This window comes from Pipistrellus kuhlii, unplaced genomic scaffold, assembly GCF_014108245.1.
Source record: "Pipistrellus kuhlii isolate mPipKuh1 unplaced genomic scaffold, mPipKuh1.p scaffold_m20_p_8, whole genome shotgun sequence".
Classification (NCBI taxonomy): domain Eukaryota; kingdom Metazoa; phylum Chordata; class Mammalia; order Chiroptera; family Vespertilionidae; genus Pipistrellus; species Pipistrellus kuhlii.
The window spans coordinates 5,304,628-5,327,400 of record NW_023425584.1 but is presented as its reverse complement, the minus strand read 5'-3'; the positions used below and the strand labels follow the sequence as shown (position 1 = coordinate 5,327,400).

Genomic DNA, 22,773 nt, shown 5'->3' with positions numbered 1-22,773 from the left:
AGAGGTGGCAAGAGCTGACGCCGTGAGGTGGGGCAGAGTGCGGTGTTCACAGGGCCTGGAGCGGACCCTGGGCAGGAGGCAGACTCCTAAGGAAAAGGCAGACAGCCTAGCAGAGGTGCGTCCAACCAGCCTGGCTCCCCACTCTGCACCCTTGAACACAAATTAAGTTATAGCCTTTAAAGCAGGGTTGACAGGTTACATGGCGGGTCTGCTAAGTCTGCCGAACTGTAATCCAAATATATTTCCCTCGGGTGATGCATATTCACCTGTAACCTTTTCATTATGCTCGCCTGCCCTTCGCGCCTGCTCTACCGCCGTCGGTCGTTTGCAGCAGGAAATGTAATGGTGGTGGGGCTGGCTGGTTACAGATGTGAGTTGGGGTACAGATGAGCCCGGGATGAACACGTGGAGTTGAGCAGGCCTGTGGCCGTTAACTCGGGCGGGTGGAGGGGGCATGAGCTCCCGGCCGTGTAATCATACAGAGGCCTGATCCAGTGTCCAGATCAGATCTGGCATTCTTGCTATGCAAGGACTGAGTGCTTTAGTGCCATTATTTCTTTAATCCCTGTAACATCTTGTAAGGTTAGTATTAATATTCCTTATTTTATAGAGAAGGAATGTGGGAGGCAGCGAGGTAAGATTACAAAGCTAGTTGGTGATGGAATTGAGATTTGAATTCCAAGGTATATGTGTTCAATAATGCCAGCATTTTGTTTAAGACCTATGAGCAGAATGTTCTTTATTAACTAACTGTTCGTGTATTAGGCATTTGTATGCATTGTTCCCTTCTAGCCTCCTAATAATCCCCTGAGATAGGAAGTATTCCTCTCCAGATTTTACAAATAAGAAAACAGAGGCTCAAAAACTGTAAGCATCTGCACAAGACGCCCGGAAGTGATGGAACTAGGATTTGAACTTGGGTCTGCTTTTTACCCAAACCTGAGCTCTGTTGAAAAGCTGATGGGCAGTTTGGAAAGGTGACAGATATAAGGTGACAGGTCTCCTGTCTTTCCACTTAGGTATCAAGTGGGAGAAGACATTTAAAAGCAAAGGTCGCTTAGCTGGATGTCTGCTGCCCCTACCATCCTCTCTGCCCAGACCTCGGGGCCACACTTCTATGCACAACCTCAGCACCTGGTTAGAGTCTAGCCACACATCCTCCGTGTCACTAGCTCCAATGGGTCAGGGTTGGATGGCCCTCTTGGACCAAGGCCAGATGCTAAGGTCAGTAGACATGACCTAAAACCTTCTTTAAAATAGAAGTCGGCAAACTTCTCTATAAAGGACCAGATAGGAAATATTTCCATCTTTCTGGGCCACGTGGTCTCTGTCACAACCACTCAACTCTGCTGCAATAGTGAGGGGAGAAGGGGCATCCATGGATAATACATGGATGGATTATCGAGGTTCTAGGCATTTCTCCACTAAGCATCTTGGCTGCAAGCATTTGCACCACAAATATTTTCCCTGCAGAATTAATTCGCAGTAAGGCAATTTTGCAGTAAAAGGACATAATAAAAAAAATAGGACAAAGTGAATAACAAAATTAGAAAGACGTTGCTGCTATACATTTTTTAAAATGTCAATTTGAATTTGCATATGGTCACATGTCCATTGCTAGAGGTTCCAAAGCTGCGTGGGTAATGCTGTTGTATGCAATACGTACAGTATCACCTAAGGCTTCGCTAACTGCTGTGTGATCGTTTTCTAGTACAGTATGCAATCGGCCCATACTTTCTATCAAGTAAATATATGCACTTGTTATCATCCACTGTTCAGACCACCCCGTCTACATGTCACTGTGTAGACGGTTATGAGGGCTAAGATTTATACAATGTGAAGATGGGATTACCGCGAGACCTGTCAATGGAGAAATGAAATAAAACCAAGCTGTCATGACAGCCAGCGTAAACACATTAAGTATTTAATGTATTTAAATTGATTTGTCAATGGAGAAATGGGACCAAACTGTCAAGCGGCTAGTTTATCTTTTACGGCAAAAATGCTTGAAGCCAAGAAGTTGACAGCCAAGATGCTTGAAAATACCCGACAAGCCCAACATCGGTATGGAGTGAGTTCATGGGGAGGGGGCCAGTTGAGTTAAACTTGGAATGATGCCTTGGCCATTCCCCACGTGGGAGAGAATCATTGCCTCCGCTATCAGAAAGCTCACGGCCCAGTGGGGAGGGAGTGAGGGGAAGACAGGTAAGAGCCAGGAACAGACAAAGCGCAAAGGGGCCCCCAAGTTGTGGACAAGGAAGGAAAAGGAGGACAAGCCAAAGGCTGGTGGGGGTGCTGGAGGTGTGGGGAAGCCTTCCAAGCAGAGGGAACAGTAGTGGAATCTGTTGGACGCGCAGAGGTAATGGTGGATATAGGCCGGGAGCCTAGTGGAGTATTTGAATACTCCATATTTAACGGCATACGAGAATGCCAACACGAGGAGTTTGTGATCCCTTGGTTGGCAGAAATGCCAGGCCCAGGAGAAGGGACTCGGAGTCATGGCATCTGGTAGAGCAGAGCAATGAGAGAATTTGGATCACCAAGCGGAGAGATGGGTGGAGACACCATGGAGCAGGGCACAGGAATGGGCCCAGTGATGGCTGACTTTGTTCATCCAGTTTGCAGCATCATTCGCTTAAAGTGAATAAAGATCTAGAATGAGGGTGACAGAGGTCTGTCCTCTCCTTACATCTGTGCCCATGGCAGGCATCACTAATCGACCGTGGAACTCTTTCCCACCAAAGGTCACGGCCTTTCAGTCCTGTTGCAGGCAGCTACTCTCAAACTCAGAGTTGGAGTGTAAAAAACGGCATGTATTTGCATGCTCTGAAGCCGTGCTTCTTAAATGTGTGCATGCATATCAGGAGCTTATTAAAAATAGGAGTCAGATTGAGCAGGTCTGAGGCGGGGCCTGAGAGTCACCATGCCTAACATGCCCTTAGGTGATACCCATGGTGCTGGTCCAAAGGGTCACACTGTGTAGCAGTAGAGAGTTAAAGAGCCCAAGTTTAGGATTAAAGACGTAAATACAAACCCCTGCTTTGTTCTCACAAGTGTGTGAGTGTCTGCAAGTTGTCTAGCTTCTTTGACCTTGATGTCCTCAGCTAGGAAATGGGACAATTACATTAACACCGCTGCTCTGTGGAATTGGAGGGAGGAAAAGAGACCATGGGGAGATGTGCTCTGCAATTGGTTAAGAGCCATAAATGCATCAGATGGTGTTGTTGCTAATGATAACACAGCAATGAAAATGGTGATCAAGCACTACTGACCTACCATCAGCAGGGGCGGAGCCCTGGGACAGGGTTGCAAGTGACAGCAGCTCTGTCTGCTAACTGGTCAACAGGACCTAGCTGGCCGCCAGCAACCTGAGGTTGGTCTTTCAATGAAAACTGGACCCCAGAAGGCTGGCCTGGAAGGAAGGCCTCAGAGGGACCCACTTTGCTTGGAACTGTCCCACTGGTCAGGGAAGTGTTGTGAACCTTAACTCGGGGACCCCAGACATCCAGTGTTTCACCGTCCAGCCCGTCTTGGATGAACACCCCAGGTTCAAGAATAAGCCTGTGCCTGACCAGATTATCAAGTAAGATCCATAGCTCCCTGGAAGGCAGGAATGGGAAAGAAATCCCAAGCTGAGCAGGGGGCAGTGATTTCTCCCCAGGGCCCTTCTGGGTCCCTCTGGGTCTTAGCCATCCTGTTCCCCTTCCTCTTGGGAGGAAAAACCCACACCCCCTCCCTACAATTAGCCATCTGGGCCTGCCGCTGAAAAGGCTGAAGCCAGAGATGAAGGACAGGAATGAGGATGTGGTTGCCCTCGAGGCAGAGCTTCAGTAAGCAGTGACAAGAGTCACTGAACTGGACATGGAACCTGTCACTCAGGTGGATCCCACAGTTTGAGTGTGTGTGTGTGTGTGTGTGTGTGTGAGTGTGAGTGTGTCTGTATGCATGTGTGTGTGGTGTGTGTTTGTGTGTGTGAGTGTGTGTGTGAGTGTGTGTGTGTGTGTGTGAATGTGTATGTGTGAGTGAGTGTGTGTGTGTGTGAGAGAGAGAGTGTGAGTGAGTGTGTGTGAGTGTGTGTGTGTGTGTGAGAGTGTGTATGTGTGTGAGTATGTGTGAGTGTGTGAGTGTGTGTGTGTGTGTGTGTGTGAATGTGTGTGATTGTGTGTGTGTGTTTGTGTGTGTGAAGGAGGGGTCCAGGGGGTGTGCTCAAGCTGGGCACTTTCTCCCAAGCAGACATCTTTCAGCCTGTGTGGAGGTTGTGTGTTGACAGTGGGCATGTTCAGATCATGGGAGAGGGATATCCCAGGGACTACTGTGAAGGCAGGTGTCAGCCTGTTCAATACTAGAGCCAAGGACAGTGATGAGCCATGAGGCACGGGCTCTGCTGAACCTGGGGCACAAGACTGCACCTTTCCAGCTGTCCAGCTCACCCCCTTAGACCCAGAGGCCCAAATAGCACCCCACGTGCTTCAGTAAAAGGCCTCCCTCTGGACCCGGGGGAAGCAGGTGCTTGTAGGAAGAAGGGCCCATGGCCTTCACACGGCGGAGCAGGACCTCAGCCTCCTGTCCCCGCGGTCAGGCACCCGTGGGCCGGGGGCCACAGCCGTCCAGCTAGCACTGTGCCCTGCTGGCCCCGATGGCAGGATTTCACTAGAGTGAGGATAAGTGATGGGGGTTGGGGGGTGGCTGGGATCCCTAAGAAATCCTTGGAAGATCCCCCTGGGACATTGGCTAAGTATGTGTAGCCCTTCATAGCAGTCACAGGAAATGGTGACCAAGGCAACTCTGTGTGCATTCATGTAAGAATTCCAACTCCTGGGCTGCCCCAAGGGCCGCCCTGACCTCCTGAAGGCGGAACACCAGTCTACCTTCTAATCACCTTGCCAGGAAAGCCTGGTTTTAAGCGTTGCAGCGAGGACTGTCTTGCTGTCAGGGTCCGCACTGGGCAGTCTCAGGGCAGGCTCTGGGTCAGCGGCCAGCGTGCTTTTATAAATCATACCTCTTCCTGTCTTGCAGCTTTTATAAATCTAACTACGTGCAAAGGTTCCACTACTCCAGGCCGGTGCGCAAGGGGACGGTGGACCCCGAGAACGAGTTTGCAGTGAGTATCTCCCCTCCCCAGCAACAGCCCTGACCATTCCCTGGGCCCCCTTGCCAAGCAGGGCATGCATCTGCCAGCCTCCGAATGGGAGGGGATTTGATCCACAGCCCAGGAAGGAAAGCCAGCATCTATCAACACAGTGACCCCAAATCTGGTCCTTCCATTGGGTTTGTTGGTCTTTGCACTCTCGAGACACAACCCAGGCCTTGGTGAGATGCGCCTTTCAACCAAGGACACTGGGGCATTTCCGGAGGGGAGGGAGCTCAGGTGAGGCAGGGGCATTGGAAACGCCAATCATAAACCACGGAGGTGTGAGCCCTGGCTGTCCCCTGTGTGTTCCCAGCCGGGGCCTGCCTTCTGTGCCCAAGGGCCAAGGCCGGCATGCGGAGGAGGCCTCGGGTCTCCTCCACTCTTTGCCTCAGGCTGTGACTCTTCATATCTGGGGGTTACTGCCCTTTTGAGAACGGAATGCACAGGGTGGTCCTTCCCCAGGAAATGCAGATGGATGCAGTCAGTATTACCTAAAACCAAAACCCGTTGTTCTCAACCTTCCTAATGCCGTGACCCTTTAATACAGTTCCCCATGTTGTGATGACCCCCAACCATAAAATTTTCCTTGCTACTTCATAACTGTAACTTTGCTACTGTTATGAATCATAATGTAAATATCTGTGTTTTCTGATGGTTTTAGGCAACCTGCCAGTGGTTCTTGTGACCCATAGATTGAGAACAACTGCTGTAGAGTCTATGACCATCGGAAAACACAGATATTTACATTATGATTCATTAACAGTAGCAAAATTACAGTTATAAGTAGCAATGAAAATAATGTTATGCCAAAGATAGAATTCACCTTTCAATTTTAATTCTTTTCAACTTTTCTAGCTTTAAAAAAAAAAATTAAATTTAAGCAAAATAAATTTGTCACAAATTGACTGAGATAATTATCTTAAAGACAGTAAGTAAGAGGGGGTAAGAGATCAACTAAAGAACTTGTAAGCACGCATATGAGCATAACCAATGGACACAGACAGTAGCGGGGTGAGGGCATGTGCTAGGGGGTGGGGGTGGCCGGGGAGAGGTCAATAGGGAAAAAAGGAGACGTATGTAATGCTTTAAACAATAAATATTTTTAAAGACAAAAAAAAAAATAATAATTTTATGGTTGAGGGTCACCCCAACATGAGGAACTGTATTTAAAGGTTTCGGCATTAGAAAGGTTGAGAACCACTGATCTAAATCCTTTAGAAACCCTAGTTAAAACTGGCTGGGCCTAAAACCAGGGAAAACTTAAACTTCATGCTGGGAAAGGATTCCCAAGGGTGAGGTGAGTGTGTTTCTGGGTCTTGCAATGCCTGTTCTGATCTCGGGTGGATGGGAAGCCGGGGGCCTAGAGGGACCCGGGAACGTGTGTTTGGTACCCATGTTTCCTCAGTGATGCTTTCCTCCCCTCTCACCCCCTGCCCCCGCACAGTCCATGTGGATCGAGAGGACCTCCTTTGTGACTGCGTACAAGCTTCCGGGGATCCTGCGCTGGTTTGAGGTGGTCAGCATGTCCCAGGTGAGTCTCAGGCCTCCGGGGTGCACCTCTCCTAGCCCAGGGGCTTTGGTGTGAAGCCACCGTGTGAGTCCTGGAATTCCAGGGCAGGAAGGGACCTGAGGCAGCATCCAAATTAGCTGCTTTCAGATCTTTTTTTAAAGCGGAAGATGGCTTTCCCTCCTCACAGATGAAACCTGATGCAATGAAAGCTGGTGAATGGGGAGCCCCTGTGGGGATGCAGGGGGAGATAGAGGCCTGGAATCCTCGCCACTCAACCACCCCTCACATCCTTGTTCCAGCAGCCCCTGAGAGTGCCTGTGCAAAATCCCTCAATGAACCCATTTTACAGCTGGATAAAATGAGGCTCACAGAGGAGAAATCCCACAGGTGCCAGGCTCAGACTAGGATGCAAATCTCTGAACTCCCTTCTGCAAATTGCATGTATTTTACTTCTCAGTGCACTTCAGGGTCTTCACATCCTCAGCTAAGAATCTTTCCGCTGCCACAGGGCGTCAGAATACTGGTGAGGAAACCTGAAATGCAGGCACATATTCAGGATGTCTTATTCATTTAACAAATTTGTGATGTGTACCTAACAGAAGCAGGGCACTGTCTAAGACCTTCAGGACTTTGCCATGAAGCTTACATCTTAGTGCGGGAGACAGACTCAAACATCCAAGTCAATATATCCTGTGTCAAACGGTGATAGCCATTCTGGAGAAGCGTGGAAGAGAGAGATGCTGGAGGGGTTGCTATTTAAATGGGGTGGCCAGAGAAAGCCTGGGGGGAGTCAGGGAGTGGCCCATGCACATACGAAGAGGAGGACTTTCCAGCAGAGGGAACGGCAGTGCAAAGGCCCTGGGGCCAGTGCATGGTTGTGTCCGGGTCAGCAACAGTGCATGCTGAGGAGGAGGAGGCAGCTACCAGATCATGTAGGACTTCATGGGCCCCCACAAGGACTTCGGCTTTCCTACTGAATGACTTGGACCCATGAGCAGAGGAGGGACGTTATCTGATTGGTGTTTTCCAGCTATTTGTATTATCAGCATCAGGACCACCCAACCCCAGCAGCCCAGGGGCCCTCCAGTCTCCTTTCACAGGCCTAGCATGGACCTCGGGGGAAATAGAATGATGATGATATCGGCAAACACTCATTGAGGATGTGCTAAACTGTTCGCACACATGATCTCATTTAACCCTCGACAACAGAGAGACCAATGTTACCATTCCTCCCATTTTACAGATGAAGAAACTGAGGAGTGGAGTGGGTTAGTGGGTTGTTCAAGGTTAGCAAGTAAGGCAGGGTTTGACTTTCACCTCAGGGTCCTGGGCTGGACTCACTCTCTCCTCCGTCCTCGGCGTGTCCCACACCACCCTGGCAATAAGTAGAGCCCTGGAAAGACAGAAACCATTCCTGCTCCTCCTCATGGGACGGACTGCCACAGGCGAAGCTTGACAAGGGCCCAGGCCCCGTGTCAGGCTTTATCCCATGAACACAAAACCCTGCGAAGTACGTATTATTATTATTAATCCCATATCTGGAGTGAAGAATGTGATACTTTCTACCCCTCTGTAGCTGTCACCCAGTGTTCCTGCTGGGCCTTTTCCTCCAATGGCACTCAGCAAGGTGCCCCCTGACCTTCGGTGACCCCATGAGACTGTGGACAACAGAGGGAGCCCTAATGCACCCCATACTTCTCCCCCACTGACTTTCTTCTCAAAGCACCTGCCGCCTCCTAACGGACCATCTAATGCGGCTGCGTGTTGATTTTAATATCTAGAATATTACATATAATATAACCTTTTAGGGTATAAGCACTCAAGCACTATGATAACATAAGCTCCGGGAAGCCAGGTTTGGATCTATTTTGTTTTCTGCCATACCGCTGAGTGCAAAGACTAGTCCCAGGCCCGGAACTGCTGCTCGAGAATCTTGGTAAAGAAAACCAATAGCCATCAGTCAATCTGCAGACACCGTCACGTCTGAACCAGTTTCCTTGTCTTCGGGACTTGGTCAACATTTTTGTTTTGCTCCTTTTCTCCTGATGGAGAATTGGTCAACATTTTTGTTTCGCTCCTTTTCTCCTGATGACTTCTGATGGGAAGGTTTGGGAGAACTTCCAAAACGTTGACCGGAGTGGATTTATCGGTAGCAGCCTCCCGGCTGATTTACCCCGAATGTCAGCACGTCTCAGACGCCAGCTTCCTGCCTGCTGAGTGCGTGCGAGTCCCCGCACTGGCCTGTGCGTTCCCTGAATCGATGCCTTATGGGCTGTGTCTTCCGTGAATTGTCATGACGACAGGACTGTGTGTACAGAGAGGAGTTCTCTGATGGGATTCAAGTGTGGGTTCTGCTTTCAGAGGGCTCTTTCTTACTCTCGGCCCTGAGAACGTGCCACCTTCATAGCAACCCTTGACCTGGGGTCAGGAACGCAAAGGCAACAACATCATTAACGAGCTGCAGGTTTTTGGACAAACACGGTGTGTCTCGAGCCTTAGTTTCCATCATCTGTAAAATGGAGACTGAAAAACTATGGAATGTCAGAGCGGAAAGCCACCCTACGGGTCATTCAGTCACCAGCTACAAGTTCAAAAACCTTCCAGGCCCAGGAGAAAAATGCAAATAGGTAGGATAATCCCATTCCCACAACAGGGACTGGTGATATGGCGGCAGACCCTCTCTGGTTGAAGTCAGTTTTGCAATTAGACCTCACGTGCCATCTGCAAGAACCTCGCCAGGCCCAGCCTAGCCTGTAGACCCTGGCTCTTGTCCATCCCACTGTTTTACACAGGAGGAAACTGAGGCCCAAGGGTGGGACTTGAACTGCTGAGTGGCCAGAGGCAGAAGTAGAAGCAATGGCAGCGCCAGTCTGGTGTAGCTCCTAGGGTCCTAAGAGGGTCTGATTTAAGAAGGGGATGCGGGCGACAGGCCTCTGAAGAACACGGAACACCCTTGATGACAGGGAATTCGTGTCCTCCCTTCATCCTTCGGCTGATGCTCCCACCTCCCAGGTCTAAAACTGTTTCCAAAGCATTTCTCTCTGATAGTTGTTTCCCCCCGGCAGGGTGGGCAAGGCTGCATGCAGCGGCACTGCTTTGAGCACTGCACACTGGGGCACACAGATGCCGGGAGGTGGAGGGTGGAGGGAGGGGGACAGGAGAAGAAGCCAGAGGCACCATCACCCTCACTCCCGGCTCCCCAGGCTGCAATGAGGTTGAAAACGGGGGACTCAGAAGTCGCTTGAGAAATGGGGGGTGAAAGCCAATCAGCAGGACTTCCCATGTTTAGCAACTCTCCCTCACGTCTCAGCCATGCCAGGCTATTGTGAGATCAGGGTGCGGTGCTGGGCCCTCCCTGCGTGGTTGTGACAGATTTTCCCTAGAGCCCCGACTGGAGAAGCCGAGAAGGCTCCTGAAGGGGTGCAGCCTTCCCGAGAAGGCACAGAGCCTCCTGCTCCAGCTCACGTGTGTGAGTGTGTGAGTGTGTGTGTGTGAGTGTGTGTGTGTGTGTGTGTGTGTTTGTGTGTGTGTGAGTGTGTGTGTGTGTGTGAGTGTGTGTGTGTGTGTGTGTGAGTGTGTGTGTGAGTGTGTGTGTGAGTGTGTGAGTGTGTGTGTGTGTGTGTGTGTGTGTGTGTGTGACAGAAAGCAGCAGTGACAGCGGCAGAGCCTGGTCGCAGGGCCGCCTTGCTGCAGACAACACCATCTTTAAAAATGACAGCAAACGAAGAAAGGTGTGGGAGGCTGGGATTGCACCGAGATTTAAGGAGATGCTTTAAAAAGATGTCCAGGACGGTTCTAGAGGTTGCTTCCGCCCTTCCCACAGGCCCCATGGCCATCATATCTAGCAGCCACATTTTTTAAAAGAATTCTGCCGAGTCAAGGGTCACATTATCTCCACCAGCCTTTGTTCCAGTCTCAGGGAGGCGCCCCACCTGCCAGGGAGTCTCCCCCGGTGAGGACCACCGCTGCTCTCTGTCCTCACGCCAGAGAGAAGGAGGAGGAGCAGTTGCTGCCAGCTATTCTCCTCGCAGGTTCCATTGGCCTCATCTCACTGATGAGTCCACTACGGCTCAGCAAGGCCGGGAAGCGTCTCAGGGGCTCCCGGCTAGAAAACAGCCAGCGGGGGGGCTGCTCTTGGTGCAGCCAGGGTGAGCGCACCAGGGCCCGTGGGAGATCCCGCCCGCCACCTGTTGTTGTGATTTGTTTTATTGGATATTGGAACAACCAGCACATTCCTTTTCCTGTTGCCCGGAGCTGCCTTTTCCCACAGTCACAGAGTCCCCCGGCTGTAGCAGAGAATGTCTGGCTTGCAGACGTCTGGGTCTTTCATGGAAAGGGTGTGCAGCCCCTTGCTCAGTTTTCCACTCCAGAGCCCTGGCAGCACAGCGAGCGTGTGGTGGGCGCCCTGTGTATATTGCTTTCTGGGGGTGTTGGAGAGGCCGTGGGCTTTATCTTCCCAACTAAACCGAATCCCCCTGGGAACAGTGACCCCTCGAACAGAAACCGGCATTAGGACTGACGCCAGGCCACGCTGGGGCATCAGGGCTCCAGCTGCTCTGATCCACCTGCTGACAGCTCACACACAGTAGGTGCACAAGCAATGCCGGATGGGTTGGATTACAGAGCGGTTCGCCCAGGTAATAAGAAGGAAGGGCCTCTCCCTGGAGCACATCTGGCCTCTGAAACCCCAGGGCAGGCCTGGAGTCACCTTGGCTCCCCCAGTGAAATCCCTTCTCACAGCACAGAAAGTGGTCTCTCCCGCAGCGGACAGCCCAGAGCCGCCTCTGCCCCACCGGGAGCATCGCCTCATCTGAATTCCCGCCCCCAGTGGAATCAGCCCCTGCCTGCCAGTGTGTCTATTTTTCTTCGATTTATTTTATTTTATTTTATTTTATTTTATTTTATTTTATTTTATTTTATTTTATTTTATTTTATTATTGTTTTCCGAGAAGGGGCTGGAGAGGGGGAGAGAGAGAAACAGCAATAATGAGGGAGAATCATTGATGGGCCTCCTGCATGCCCCACACTGGGGATCGAGCCCACACCCCTGGCATGTGCCCTGACCAGGAATCGAACCCTGGCCTCCTGGTCCACAGGTCGATATCTGTTTTTTGGGGTCTTTTTTTAATTAATATATTTTATTTTTTTATTTATTTATTTTAGAGAGGAAGGGAGAGGGATAGAGAGTTAGAAACATTGATCAGCTGCCTTCTGCACACCCCCAACTGGGGGTGTGCCCACAACCCAGGTACATGCCCTTGACCGGAATCGAACCTGGGACCTTTCAATCCGCAGGCAGATGCTCTATCCACTGAGCTAAACCGGTTTTGGCTAATATCTGTTTTTAAAGGCCCTGCTAAGTCCCCCTCCTTCTCCCGATCTCATTTGCAACAGACCACCATCAGCCCCCTGGAGAACGCCATCGAAACCATGTCCACGGCCAACGAGAAGATCCTGATGATGATCAACCAGTACCAGAGTGACGAGAGCCTCCCCATCAACCCGCTGTCCATGCTCCTCAACGGGATCGTGGACCCCGCCGTCATGGGAGGGTTCGCCAAGTACGAGAAGGTGAGGGCTCTGCTGTCCCGGCCCCCGGGGGTCAGAGCAGGGGCTGGGCCTGGGGACAGACACGGCTGCACGTCGCTCATCTTACTGTAGCCGCTTGCCCCTCAAGGGACCCCTCAGCCTGGTGGGAACCCACTCACCTCCCAGAGGCTCCACAGCCTCCCTCTCACCTCCTTCCCGCCCTCAGTGCCGCACTGGGCCATGCCGAGGGGCAGGGCTCACAGGGCCCCTCAGCCCAGTGTCACCTCCAGGCGCCTCTGCCAAGGGAAGGCTCTGGGAGGGCCAGGTCTCTGTCAGCCAGGCCAGTGAAGTGGAGAAACCATGAATCCAAGTCCGTGACCTGAAATATCTTCTAAAAGAGAAAGAAATGAAACCCCAGAATCCGTGACAGTACAGATGGGGTGGGAGGTCAATTCCAAAAGGAGGATTACAACTTATATAGCCAGGTCCAAGGTCCCTTCAGAAATCCCCACCCATGGCAGCCACAGATTTATCTATTTATTTGAGCTTCCTGGTGTCCAGAGCAAAAAGGGGAAGGCCATCAGATATATGAGTCACAGAATTCACTGAGGGAAATACCAACTTCTCAGGAGGGGGACATAACTTTTCCGGGCAATGAAATAGAATGGAAAGTCCTCGTTTGATTTTCACACCTTACACTGCAGGAGATAAGCAGGTGGGGGAGGGGGTAATGACCTCCTCCTTCTAGTGACCCTCACAGAGAACTCCCTATGTTTTCCATGCCATTTGCTGATGGAGACTAAGAATGCAACACAGTCATTTAATTCAGTAATTCCAGTTGCTAACCCAACGTTCCCCACTGAGTCCCGGCTGGCACGCCTTCGCTCAGCCTGGAGGGCTGCTGTGTGTGCATATGTGTGTGCACACATGGAGGACATGAGCCCTGAGAGAGCTGGGGGTGCCAGGTTCACACACCAGGAGGGAGGTGGTGGGTGAGCTGCTCAGCTCAGTGAACTTGAGTCAGATCCTCGCAGAGCTCTGTAATTAAACTGGGTGCCCCCCACCCCAGGTTCTGAGTCAGTAGGTCTGGGTGGGGACTGATATTTACATCTCTGACAAGTTCCCGAGTGAGGGGTGGTTTGCTGCTGCTGCTGCTGATGATGATGATCCAGGGACCCCACTTTGAGAACTGCTCTCCTGGGGTGTGTGGCCCATTCCCAGTGGAGAAAACAGTGTAGGTCCCTCTAGGTCTCTGCCCCATCAGTACTTGTGGCCTCGCTGCTGGCCCTCTACAGTGGAACCCTCTCTCGGCGCCAGGGAGATGGGTCAGGATGCCCACCAAGTGAACAGAAACCCCCAAACGCCCATCTGTCCTCCCCAGGCCTTCTTCACAGAGGACTACACCAGGGACCATCCCGAGGACCAGGACAAGCTGAGCCGCCTCAAGGACCTGATTGCGTGGCAGGTAAAGCAGAGCTGACCTGGAGCCTCCGTGCCTCTACCCTCCCCACCCCCATCTCTGCACCCCCATTTTACTCCTCTCTGTACCCCATCTTACTCCTCTCTGCACCCCATCTTACTCCCCTATCTGTACCACCATCTTATTCCTCTCTCTGCACCCCATCTTACTCCTCTGTACTCCCATCTCATTTCTCTCTCTGTACCCCCATCTTACTCCTCTCTCTGCTTCCCCCTCCTTTCCCTGGCTCTCTCGCCTGCGTTTTCTCTCCCTTCTCTCTCCCTGCCTAGAGAAGGAACAATCCACCAGACACTCCCCCAGCACACACTGTAAAGGACCAGGCTCCCCCTGAGGCAGCGCCCCACAAACACCTCTGCTCTCAGGGGCCACCCACCCACCACCAGACACACTGTGGAGGGGGCTGTGCCCGAGGGCAGGAGCTGGAGGACAGGAGCCCAGGGGCAGGGCAGGGTCTGCAGCTGCCAGTCCCCTCCCCCTCCTTGCCCACCCCGCAAACAAAAGGAGCTGTTGTGGGGAGGGGACTGCTTGCTCCTCCAGGGAAATCAGGGAGTGCAGAGCGCTGGGTGCAGCCTTTTCTTAGAATAAGGATTCCTAATTCAGTCCTCCTCTGCCTCTGCCAACTATGCAGAGTGAGGCTTGGAAAGGGGCGAACCCGGAAGCATTTATGTGTCTGGAATTTTCTCTCCATTCTCACCTGGGCCACCTGTGAACCCCAACACACCCAAGGCCCCAGCCTTCCCAGGTCTCATGCCTTTTTGACTCACAAAACCGTATTCCTCCTGTCTCCTCCCCCGCCCCACCCGCACACAACATGGGAAGCAGAAAGGCCGGGCTTTGATTTGGTTTCCTTCCTCTGATAATTCTGGGGTGCCCCAGAGTGGGCTACCATGTCACACAAACCTGTTTGGTTGTTGGGGTTATCCCCAATCCATATCCCGGCCCGGAGTCTCCCCACTGGGCACCGTGCATCCCCTGGTAATGGATTCTCAGTGCTGTGTCCCCCACCCAAAGCCTGGAGCTCAGGCGCACAGCACAGAAGGAAATCTTCGATAATGGAGAGGCACTGCAAAGGAGGCTTTGAAAGCATGTAGTAGATGGCTTCTAAAAGCCCTTAGCTGGGGGAAGAAAGAAAATGAAAGGGAAAAAAAAGGCTGTTAGCTAGGCCTCTTCAGACAGCGCCCCCTAGTGGCCACCCTCTCCCGGCTGGTCCCCCACTCACCTGGTCACTATGTTACAGACCCACTCAGCCAGGAAAAGGGGATTGCCCTGGGCCGTGTCCCTCCCACCCAGAGTCCAGGCACCCTGGCCATGGCCCCTACCTCGGGGGGAGGCAGCCCTTTTGCATGATTACACACAGCAAAGGGGTCCTCCTATCCCATTCATCCCCGTCCCTCTCAGTTTATATCATTGAGTCCCTCCTGTGTGCCCAGCCACAGAAACACAGCGCTGGGCCTCCCCATTAGAGATTGTCAGCTCTCACTGCTCCTGCCTCGGGCTTCCCAGCCCACCTCTGTGCTCGACCTCTTGGCCCCTTCGCTTTTCTGGGGTACGGGGGGCCTCCAATTCCTGAGGCCCTCCTGGCTGCCCCAGGGGAGATGGCTCCTTCTGACCATAGCTCTCTCCCCTGTTCCAAGGCAGTGGCCATCCTCCATCTGGCCCCTGACACACTGAGTCTGGTGGGCAGGTCTCTGCCTTCCCTGAGGTTTCTTCTCCCCTTTGCCTCGTAGCTTCAGGGAGACATCTGAGAGAGAGAGGCAGGAATGTCTTTATGTCTCCAGTCATGGAAGCGTGTCCTTTTTCCTTCCAATTAACCTATATTCTGCCTTTTCACGCCCTCATTTTGCTGCCCCAAGGCCAGGATACTTTCTCGGCTCTCCCTCCTCCCAGTGGCCCGTGTGGCCCGTGTCTTTACCTCTCCCCCTCAGACAGGATCCAGTGACCTCCCTGTTAATCAGTCGGAACTTAACTCCCTCACATCCCACATCACCACCTCTGCCCTCGTCTCCTCCTTCACTTCTTTAAACCCCTAATCTACCGGCATCGGCATTGCCCAGAACGTCTTGGACGAGACCTTGAGTTAAAGCACCGGTTTCCTCTCCCCTGGTCCCACACTCCCCCGCCCAGAAGCCACCTGCAGAGAGAGACTTCCCAAACACCTCGCCTGGAGGGGGTGCTCCAGCCCTCCTGTTGGGCAAGGCCGCTGCAGCTCCCCTCCCCTCCCCTCCAGAGCCAAACCCAGGCTGTAGCTCTGTTTCCCAGGGCCCATGACCCCGTGAGGTCTCAGGGGACCGGAACACCCCGGACGTATTCTCAGCAGGGCGAGGCCTTCAGCCGCTCTGTGCCTGGACCCCCGCTGAGGCCGGCACCCAGCTCACTGGCCACCACCCTCCTCTCCAGATCCCCTTCCTGGGAGCTGGGATTAAGATCCATGAGAAGCGGGTGTCAGAGAACCTGCGGCCCTTCCACGACCGGATGGAGGAGTGCTTCAAGAACCTGAAAGTGAAGGTGGAGAAGGAATATGGTGTCCGCGAGATGGTACGGAGGCCCTTGGGGTGGAGGGGTGAGGTGGGGATGGGGAGGATGCTGGGACCGGAGGAGAAGGACCCTCGGGCCCCGATGCCTGAGCTGATGAATCAGGGGAACCTCCCGGTGCACTTGACCCCTCCGAAGTCACCCCCAGACAAACACCACTATAAACTGGGCCCTGGGAACTGAAGGGACTGTGGCTAGTAATAAAAGCTACCCGGATGAAGCACCTACTATGTGCCTTGTCTGATCTAAGCATGTGACGTCTGCTAGGTCTTGTAGTCCTCACTTCACGTCTGTGAGGCAGGAGTGATTTTAACCCTATATCCCTTCTGGAGGGTCAGGGGTGGTAGTAACTTGCCAGAGGCTATCTAGCCAGTGAGTGCAGGTCAGAACTCACACCTGTTCCAGTGGCCTCAAAGCCCGTGCTTCCGGCCACCCTTAAGCCCCACGGACTAAAGAGGCCGCCGGCCTGGTATGCACAGGAGCATCTTGATGCTCTTCCCCAGGAAGTGGGATCATAAGGCGTCAACCCAGATGGGAAAGCTGAGGCCGGAGGGGGCAGTGAGTGCCTGGAGCAGCGCCGAGGGGACTTCGGGTCTCCTGTCTCCTGGTGCAGGAGTGGCTCCCTGAGTCAGGGCAGGGCTGGTGCTAACTGTCAGAGCAGGTCAGCTTTCTCAGGCCGAGAGTGACGTCCACAAGACACCCCTCCCACATCAGGACCAGCCCAGCGAAGACTCAGAGGGTGAGGTCTGGGAAGGTCCCACGCATACTGGCCACCGGGCTAGTCCCTGGATGCAGGGTGGCCTTCCTGGAAGCTCACCTGAGCCTAAGTGTCCTGAGTTGTTAGTGCCGGTTCATTACACAGACATGATTGGGTGAACCATTGGTCACATGATTGGAATCCATCTCCAGCCCCCATCCCTCCTGGGACTCTGAGCTGGGCTTACCGGGCTCAAAGCCCAGCCCTCTCATCACATCCTTGGTCTTTCTGGCCTGGCCAGCACCTTCCAGAATCTTCTAATTAGCATGAAGACCACCATAAATAACAAAGACACTCCTGTCGCTGGGGAAATTGCAAGGACTTAGGATCACCTCCCCCGAGCCCTGGCCAATTCCTTATCCAACCAGCCCTGGGCCCTGCCAGCCAGGGAGCTGTTCCGCCCTGCTGTCCCCTAGCTGCCCCCCAACCCCGCCAGCTGAAGGATGGGCAGCAGGAAGGGGGTGGGTACCCCAGCTCCCAGCCCCCTGTGGGGCCAGGCTCTCATTGTCCTTTCTCCCCCGCAGCCTGACTTTGAGGACCGGCGGGTAGGCCGGCCCCGGTCCATGCTGCGCTCCTACCGGCAGATGTCCATCATCTCCATGGCGTCCATGAACTCTGACTGCAGCACCCCCAGCAAGACCACCCCCGAGAGGTCAGTGCCTGCCCCGTACAGCCCCCCAACCCCCCCACCCCGGGCCCCCTGCGCCCTGGCCCGGCCCCCATCAAGCTCCTCCTCCTGCCCCAGCGCCGCCCTTCCCCCACCTTCCTGCCCTTCCCTCCGAAAGCCTTTCCCACCCTGGGAGGCTGTCATCCTGCCGCCGCCATCAAAGGGGCATTCCCAGCCCGAGAGGCAAGGGGACTGCTCCCCAGGATCCGGCAGGACCCACCTGCCCACAGCCCACAGAGCAACCCGCAGAGCCCGCCTGGGTCTGGAATTGTCTCCCCACTCCCCAGCACAGAGGCCTCCTCCTGCACCCCCTTACCTCTGTCAGCCCCCGTCCTCCCCTCCACGCCCTGGGCCTTCTGCTCACCAGGCCCTGCTCAGCCACTCTGATGGCAGACACTGTGAGTCCAGCGCTCTCCACGGCCGAGGGTGTGCCTCCGGGTCCTCAGACCTCACCCCTGTCTCTCACAAGCTTACCGCCAACACCCCTGTTTCCTGCAAAGGACATAATGGCTCAGAGAGGTGGAGTGATTTGCCCAAGGTCCTTCCGCTAAAACGTGGCAGTGCCCGAATTTGAACCCAGATCCATGTCTTTCATCGATCTCCTCTTCTCACCACCAGACTCGCTCTGTGTTTTGAATGTTTGCCACTTGGGCAAGTGGCTCCCCAAACTCCACCAGGTCAGCCGTCTCCCTCCCATCCTGTGCTGACACCCAGTCAGCCCGGGTCCCTGCGAGGCGAGGCGGTCCCACGGGGACCCTAACGGCAGTGCCACCCCGTCCCTCTGGCCCTGCAGCTTCGACCTGGAACTGGCACCCCCCAGGGCGCAGAGAGCCGAGCCCGCGGAGCCCATCTCCCCGCCGGGGAGCACGCTGCCCGAGGTCAAGCTGCGCAGGTCCAAGAAGCGGGCCAAGCGGAGCAGCGTGGTGTTCGCCGACGAGAAGGCAGCGGCCGAGTCAGACCTCAAGAGGGTGAGCATCTGGGCAGGCTGCCTCAGCGCCACCCTTAGCAAACCTACTGTGCGCCGGCACCATCCCCGGGGCTCCCGGACATGGCCCCACCCGAGCCTCCCCTTTGCCGTGAGGTGGGTGTGACGCGGGCGGCATCTGAGGACAGGGAGGTGAAGCTCCGGCCGGGGCACAGCGGAGCCGGGATTTGAACCCAGGCCACCGGGCTCCGGCCTGGGTGTCTTTACTGGCATGACAAGCAGCTCTGGGAGGTCAGGGGAAGCACCTGCTTCACCCACTGAAGGGAGAGCGGCCCTCCCGTGCTGGGCCAGCTGTTTCTACCTCTCCTGCCCGCTGGCCCCGGGCCCCGGGTCCCAGACTGCTCTAACCTCTGACCCCGCTGGGTTCCTCCAGGGCAGCAGGAGCCCAGCCAGAAGTGGCTCCAGCCCGGAGAGGTGGCAATAAGAGTCCCGTGTTTCACAATTCCCAGGGGAGTCATTCACATGATAGTCTAAATCAGTGGTCGGCAAACTGCGGCTCGCGAGCCACACACGGCTCTTTGTGCCCTTGAGTTTTTAGCAAAGGCCGGCTCAGGAGTACCCTCATTAAGTTAATAATAATGTACCTACCCATATAGTTTAAGTTTAAAAAATTTGGCTCTCAAAAGAAATTTCAGTTGTTGTGCTGTTGATATTTGGCTCTGTGGACTAATGAGTTTGCCGACCACTGGTCTAAACGAATGCCACTCGCCACCCCTGCCCCCGCCCTGGGAGCTGTGTAGCGGGCAGCCTGTGCGTCCGTACTACACGCAGGCACCCAGTGATGCCAAACAGAATGAATGAAGCTGAAGCGGGGCCTCGGAAGCCTGGCCGAGCCCTCGTCACTAACTTTCCAGCCCAGAGCTGCCCCGTGCTGAGTCTCTGTGGGGTGTGTGTGTGTGTGTGTGTGTGTGTGTTCAGCTCTCCAGGAAGCACGAGTTCATGAGTGACACCAACCTCTCGGAGCATGCGGCCGTCCCGCCCAGGGCATCCGTCCTCTCTCAGATGAGTTTCGCCAGCCAGTCCATGCCCATCATCCCAGGTATGCCCCCTGCCACCGCCAGCTCAGGCGGGTAGAGATGAGATGACCTGAGCCACCAGCCTGGGGGTAGAGGGTGGGTGTCCAGACGGCCAGGTGGGCCCACGCCCTGTCCTGTGAGCTGTTCCCCACCCCGAGAGCTCCCCCAAGCGCCGGGGTGGGAGCCTGCGGTCACCCGGGCCCCAGGATTCACTGGAAGAGCCTTCATCACACAGGTGGCCCTGCTTTCTCAGCGAGCCAGGCCTCCCCGGGGGGGCAGCAGCGGGTCCCTGAGCCCCACGCTCTCTTTGGGGGCCTGGAACTTACCACCGCATCTTCCAGGTGACGAGTATTTGATGCGTGGATGCTGCGTACCTCCCCGTCACCCATTCACTGTCCGGCGAGGTTAGCAGCCTGCAGATGACCCTTCCTGGTTCCTAGGGGGGACCCTGAGGCCCTCACTGGTCACGTGGCATGCCCAAGAGCAAGCCATCTGGCACACAGCAGCTTCTAGCTTCTGCCATGCTGGGCCAGGCTATCTATGCCAGGGGAGAGGGCAGAGAGGAGCAAGACAGGCCGGTGCAAGACGCCTGCTGTTCCCCCAGTGCTGACCGGCGCCTGGCCCCGCGCTCACTGCTTCTCCCACTGTTTCATCTCCGCCTCCTTGCCCACCTGTGGAGTGCCCACCTGTGGAGTGCCTGGTGCCAGTAGCCGCACCGTGTGGATGAGGAAAGAGGCACTGAGAACGCCAACCCCTGCCTGTTACCGGCTAGTCGTGCGGAGGCCGGGTTCAGAGTCAGGCCTGCGTCCTGGGGCCGCCCCAACACTGCCGGCCAACCGCAGGAGAGCCCCACAGGGAGGGGTCTGCCTGGGCACCAGCCCTGGGCCGCACAGCACTCTGGGAGTCTGTGCTCTTCCCCCCATTTGGCTCGTGTCAAAACCGAGGGTCAGAGGTCGCTGATTGCTGGGGTCTGTGTGACTCTGAGCTGGTGTCACGCCGCTGTCCTCACTGGCCTTGCCTCCGGGAGAGAGAGAAGCCAGGGTCCGGGTGTTGGAAGGGGAAGAGCATGTCCCAGAGGAAGCTGGGGCCCTCCCCGCCTGAGCCCCCTGCGGCCAGCCCAGAGGCCCTGGGAGGAGGGTGTGTGGGGCCCGGAGGCAGGCCCTTCACTGTCCAGGGGCTGGGCAGCCTTATGCAGGGATCATGGCCTCCGCTCCTGCTCGGCTGTGCCCTGTCCTCCCCGGATTCTGTGCCCTGCCTGCCACCCGCCTGCCACCTCGTCACTCACCTTGCCCTGGGCCGCGCCTTCCCCTGCCACTCACGCCTGCTCTCCCTCTCCTTCCAGCCTTCACGCTCTCGGTGGCAGCTGTGCCCGGGACGGAGGATGGCAGCCGGTCCCCCCGCCTCAGCCAGGCCTTCCTCCCCTTCTCGGAAAGCGACAAGAACGACAAGAACGACAAGAAGACGCTTAAACGGAAGAAAGTAAACCAGTTCTTCAAGACAATGGTGAGGACCCAGGTGGAAGGAGGAGTGGGGTGGGAGGCGGAGAGGGAAGCGACAACAGAGAGGAGAAATGGTGTGTGTGTGTGCGCTCGCATGTGTGGTCACCAGGGAGGCAGGGCCAGGCTCCAAGTCCCTGGTCACTCTGAGCAGCACTGACCAGCTGGGCTGCGGATTGTGCCAGGGTGTGTAGGCCCCGGGTCTCGGAACCCATACTGTCCTGGCCCAGACTGCCCTTGGGGTGCGCGGCAGGCCACATGAGGCGGCTGGCTGTGGGAGAGTTTGGGGAGTTTTCTCTTCACTTTATATTACAGAATCCTAATATTTAGAACGTAGTTTCCAGCCCCAACTATTCAAGTACATCTGCTGCTGTTACTCAGTGGCCTTCGCTCAGAATAAAGAGCCACTGACACTTTAAATGGGAACTCTGCTTCTGTAACAATGTCAAGTTCACTGCGCAGCGAGCAGGCCCTGCCGACCCCCTTCCCCTCTCCAGGGCAGTTCACAGGCTCCCACCAGCTCTGTCCCTGAAGCAGCAAAGCCTGTGCTCGCACCGCTGTGTGGCCACACGCATGGTCGGGGGCCCAAGCTCCCTGGGCTCTGGGCAGGGGTCCGCTTAGGGGCCCTCGGGATTGGGACTGGGGAGCCCCACTTCGGTGGCCATGAGTTCCATCTCAGGGGGTGCCGTTTCTTCCCCCCGCCCTCCACAGCTGGCCAGCAAGTCCTCCGAGGACAGCAAGCAGACCGCCGACCTGCCCCCCGACCTGTGAGGTGCGCCTGCCCGCCCAGGGCTGTGCTGGGCCGGGAGAGGAGCGAGGAGCGTCAGAGGAAGCGAGCTGCGCACAGACGCTTCGGGAGCGGGAGCCTCCGATGGGCCTGCACTCAGACAGGGGGCGGCTGACCTGCAGCAGAGCTTCCGGGGACACACGCTGGAGGGGTGCGGACACCCACGGGTCCTGGCCACCTCTCCACTGTGCTCTCCAGCGTCCTGGCACATCTCCCCTTAGCCCGGCTCTCAGGGCCAGGAGCTGGGGTTCTGGCTCATTCCTAAGCCCTCGTCCTTAACAGAAAAGCCTTTTAAATACGCTTTTATTTTATTTTTGGATAACCGTTTTGTACTTTACATTTTTTTAATGACAACACCCAGTCTTTTCTCTAGCTGATCATCTCCAAAGTGTTGCTATCTCTTTCTGGCAATAAAAGTGGTTCTGTTGCGACTTATGAATCTGGCTGCATCCCTGAGCCCAGCCCGGTCCGTGGCTCCTGGAGGCGGCGGGAGGGAAGGCCAGGGCCTGCCGCCATGTGAAGGCGCCTGGCCCAGCCCATCCTAGAGGCTAAGTTGCCCACCTTGTTTCCGCCACCCCCACCCCGGAGAATCTTCTCCATGCCTCCGGGACCTTAGACGCTGAATGCTGGGGTACAGAGACACCAGAATAGTCTTCCAGAACATTCCTCGTGCAATCTGCACCATGGATAGTTTCACATGCCTTTCTCCCTCCTGGAAAGAGATGGCAACACCACCCACCAAATGCGTGAGCATCAGGGAAGGAGGGGGCTGAGGTCCCTGGACAAAGGGCCCCGCCTTTGGGTCTGACACTCGGTCAGAGGTGTGGCTTTCCTTGCAGGGACCCCAGGCTCCCGAGTGAGGCCCCAGGGAAGTGAGGGGCTC

At 55.1% G+C, this 22,773-nt stretch overlaps 1 protein-coding gene across 3 annotated transcripts in view; it reads left to right on the top strand.

The window, feature by feature from the left end:
* Positions 1-22,320, top strand: part of DOCK2 (dedicator of cytokinesis 2) — a 355,728-nt gene extending 333,408 nt beyond the window's left edge. For 2 of the 3 annotated variants that reach the window (XM_036423739.2, XM_036423737.2), the window contains 12 exons: positions 3,502-3,583; positions 5,017-5,101; positions 6,576-6,662; positions 12,036-12,212; positions 13,552-13,635; positions 16,048-16,185; positions 17,464-17,591; positions 18,400-18,574; positions 19,510-19,630; positions 19,949-20,011; positions 20,950-21,110; positions 21,815-22,320. In XM_036423739.2, the coding sequence (XP_036279632.1) occupies positions 3,502-3,583; positions 5,017-5,101; positions 6,576-6,662; positions 12,036-12,212; positions 13,552-13,635; positions 16,048-16,185; positions 17,464-17,591; positions 18,400-18,574; positions 19,510-19,630; positions 19,949-20,011; positions 20,950-21,110; positions 21,815-21,874 (1,361 nt within the window). In that variant the 3' untranslated portion in view covers positions 21,875-22,320. The remainder of the gene's footprint in view (positions 1-3,501; positions 3,584-5,016; positions 5,102-6,575; positions 6,663-12,035; positions 12,213-13,551; positions 13,636-16,047; positions 16,186-17,463; positions 17,592-18,399; positions 18,575-19,509; positions 19,631-19,948; positions 20,012-20,949; positions 21,111-21,814) is intronic. The other variant, XM_036423738.2, reaches the window with a different exon arrangement.
* The last annotated feature ends 453 nt before the right edge of the window (positions 22,321-22,773 follow it).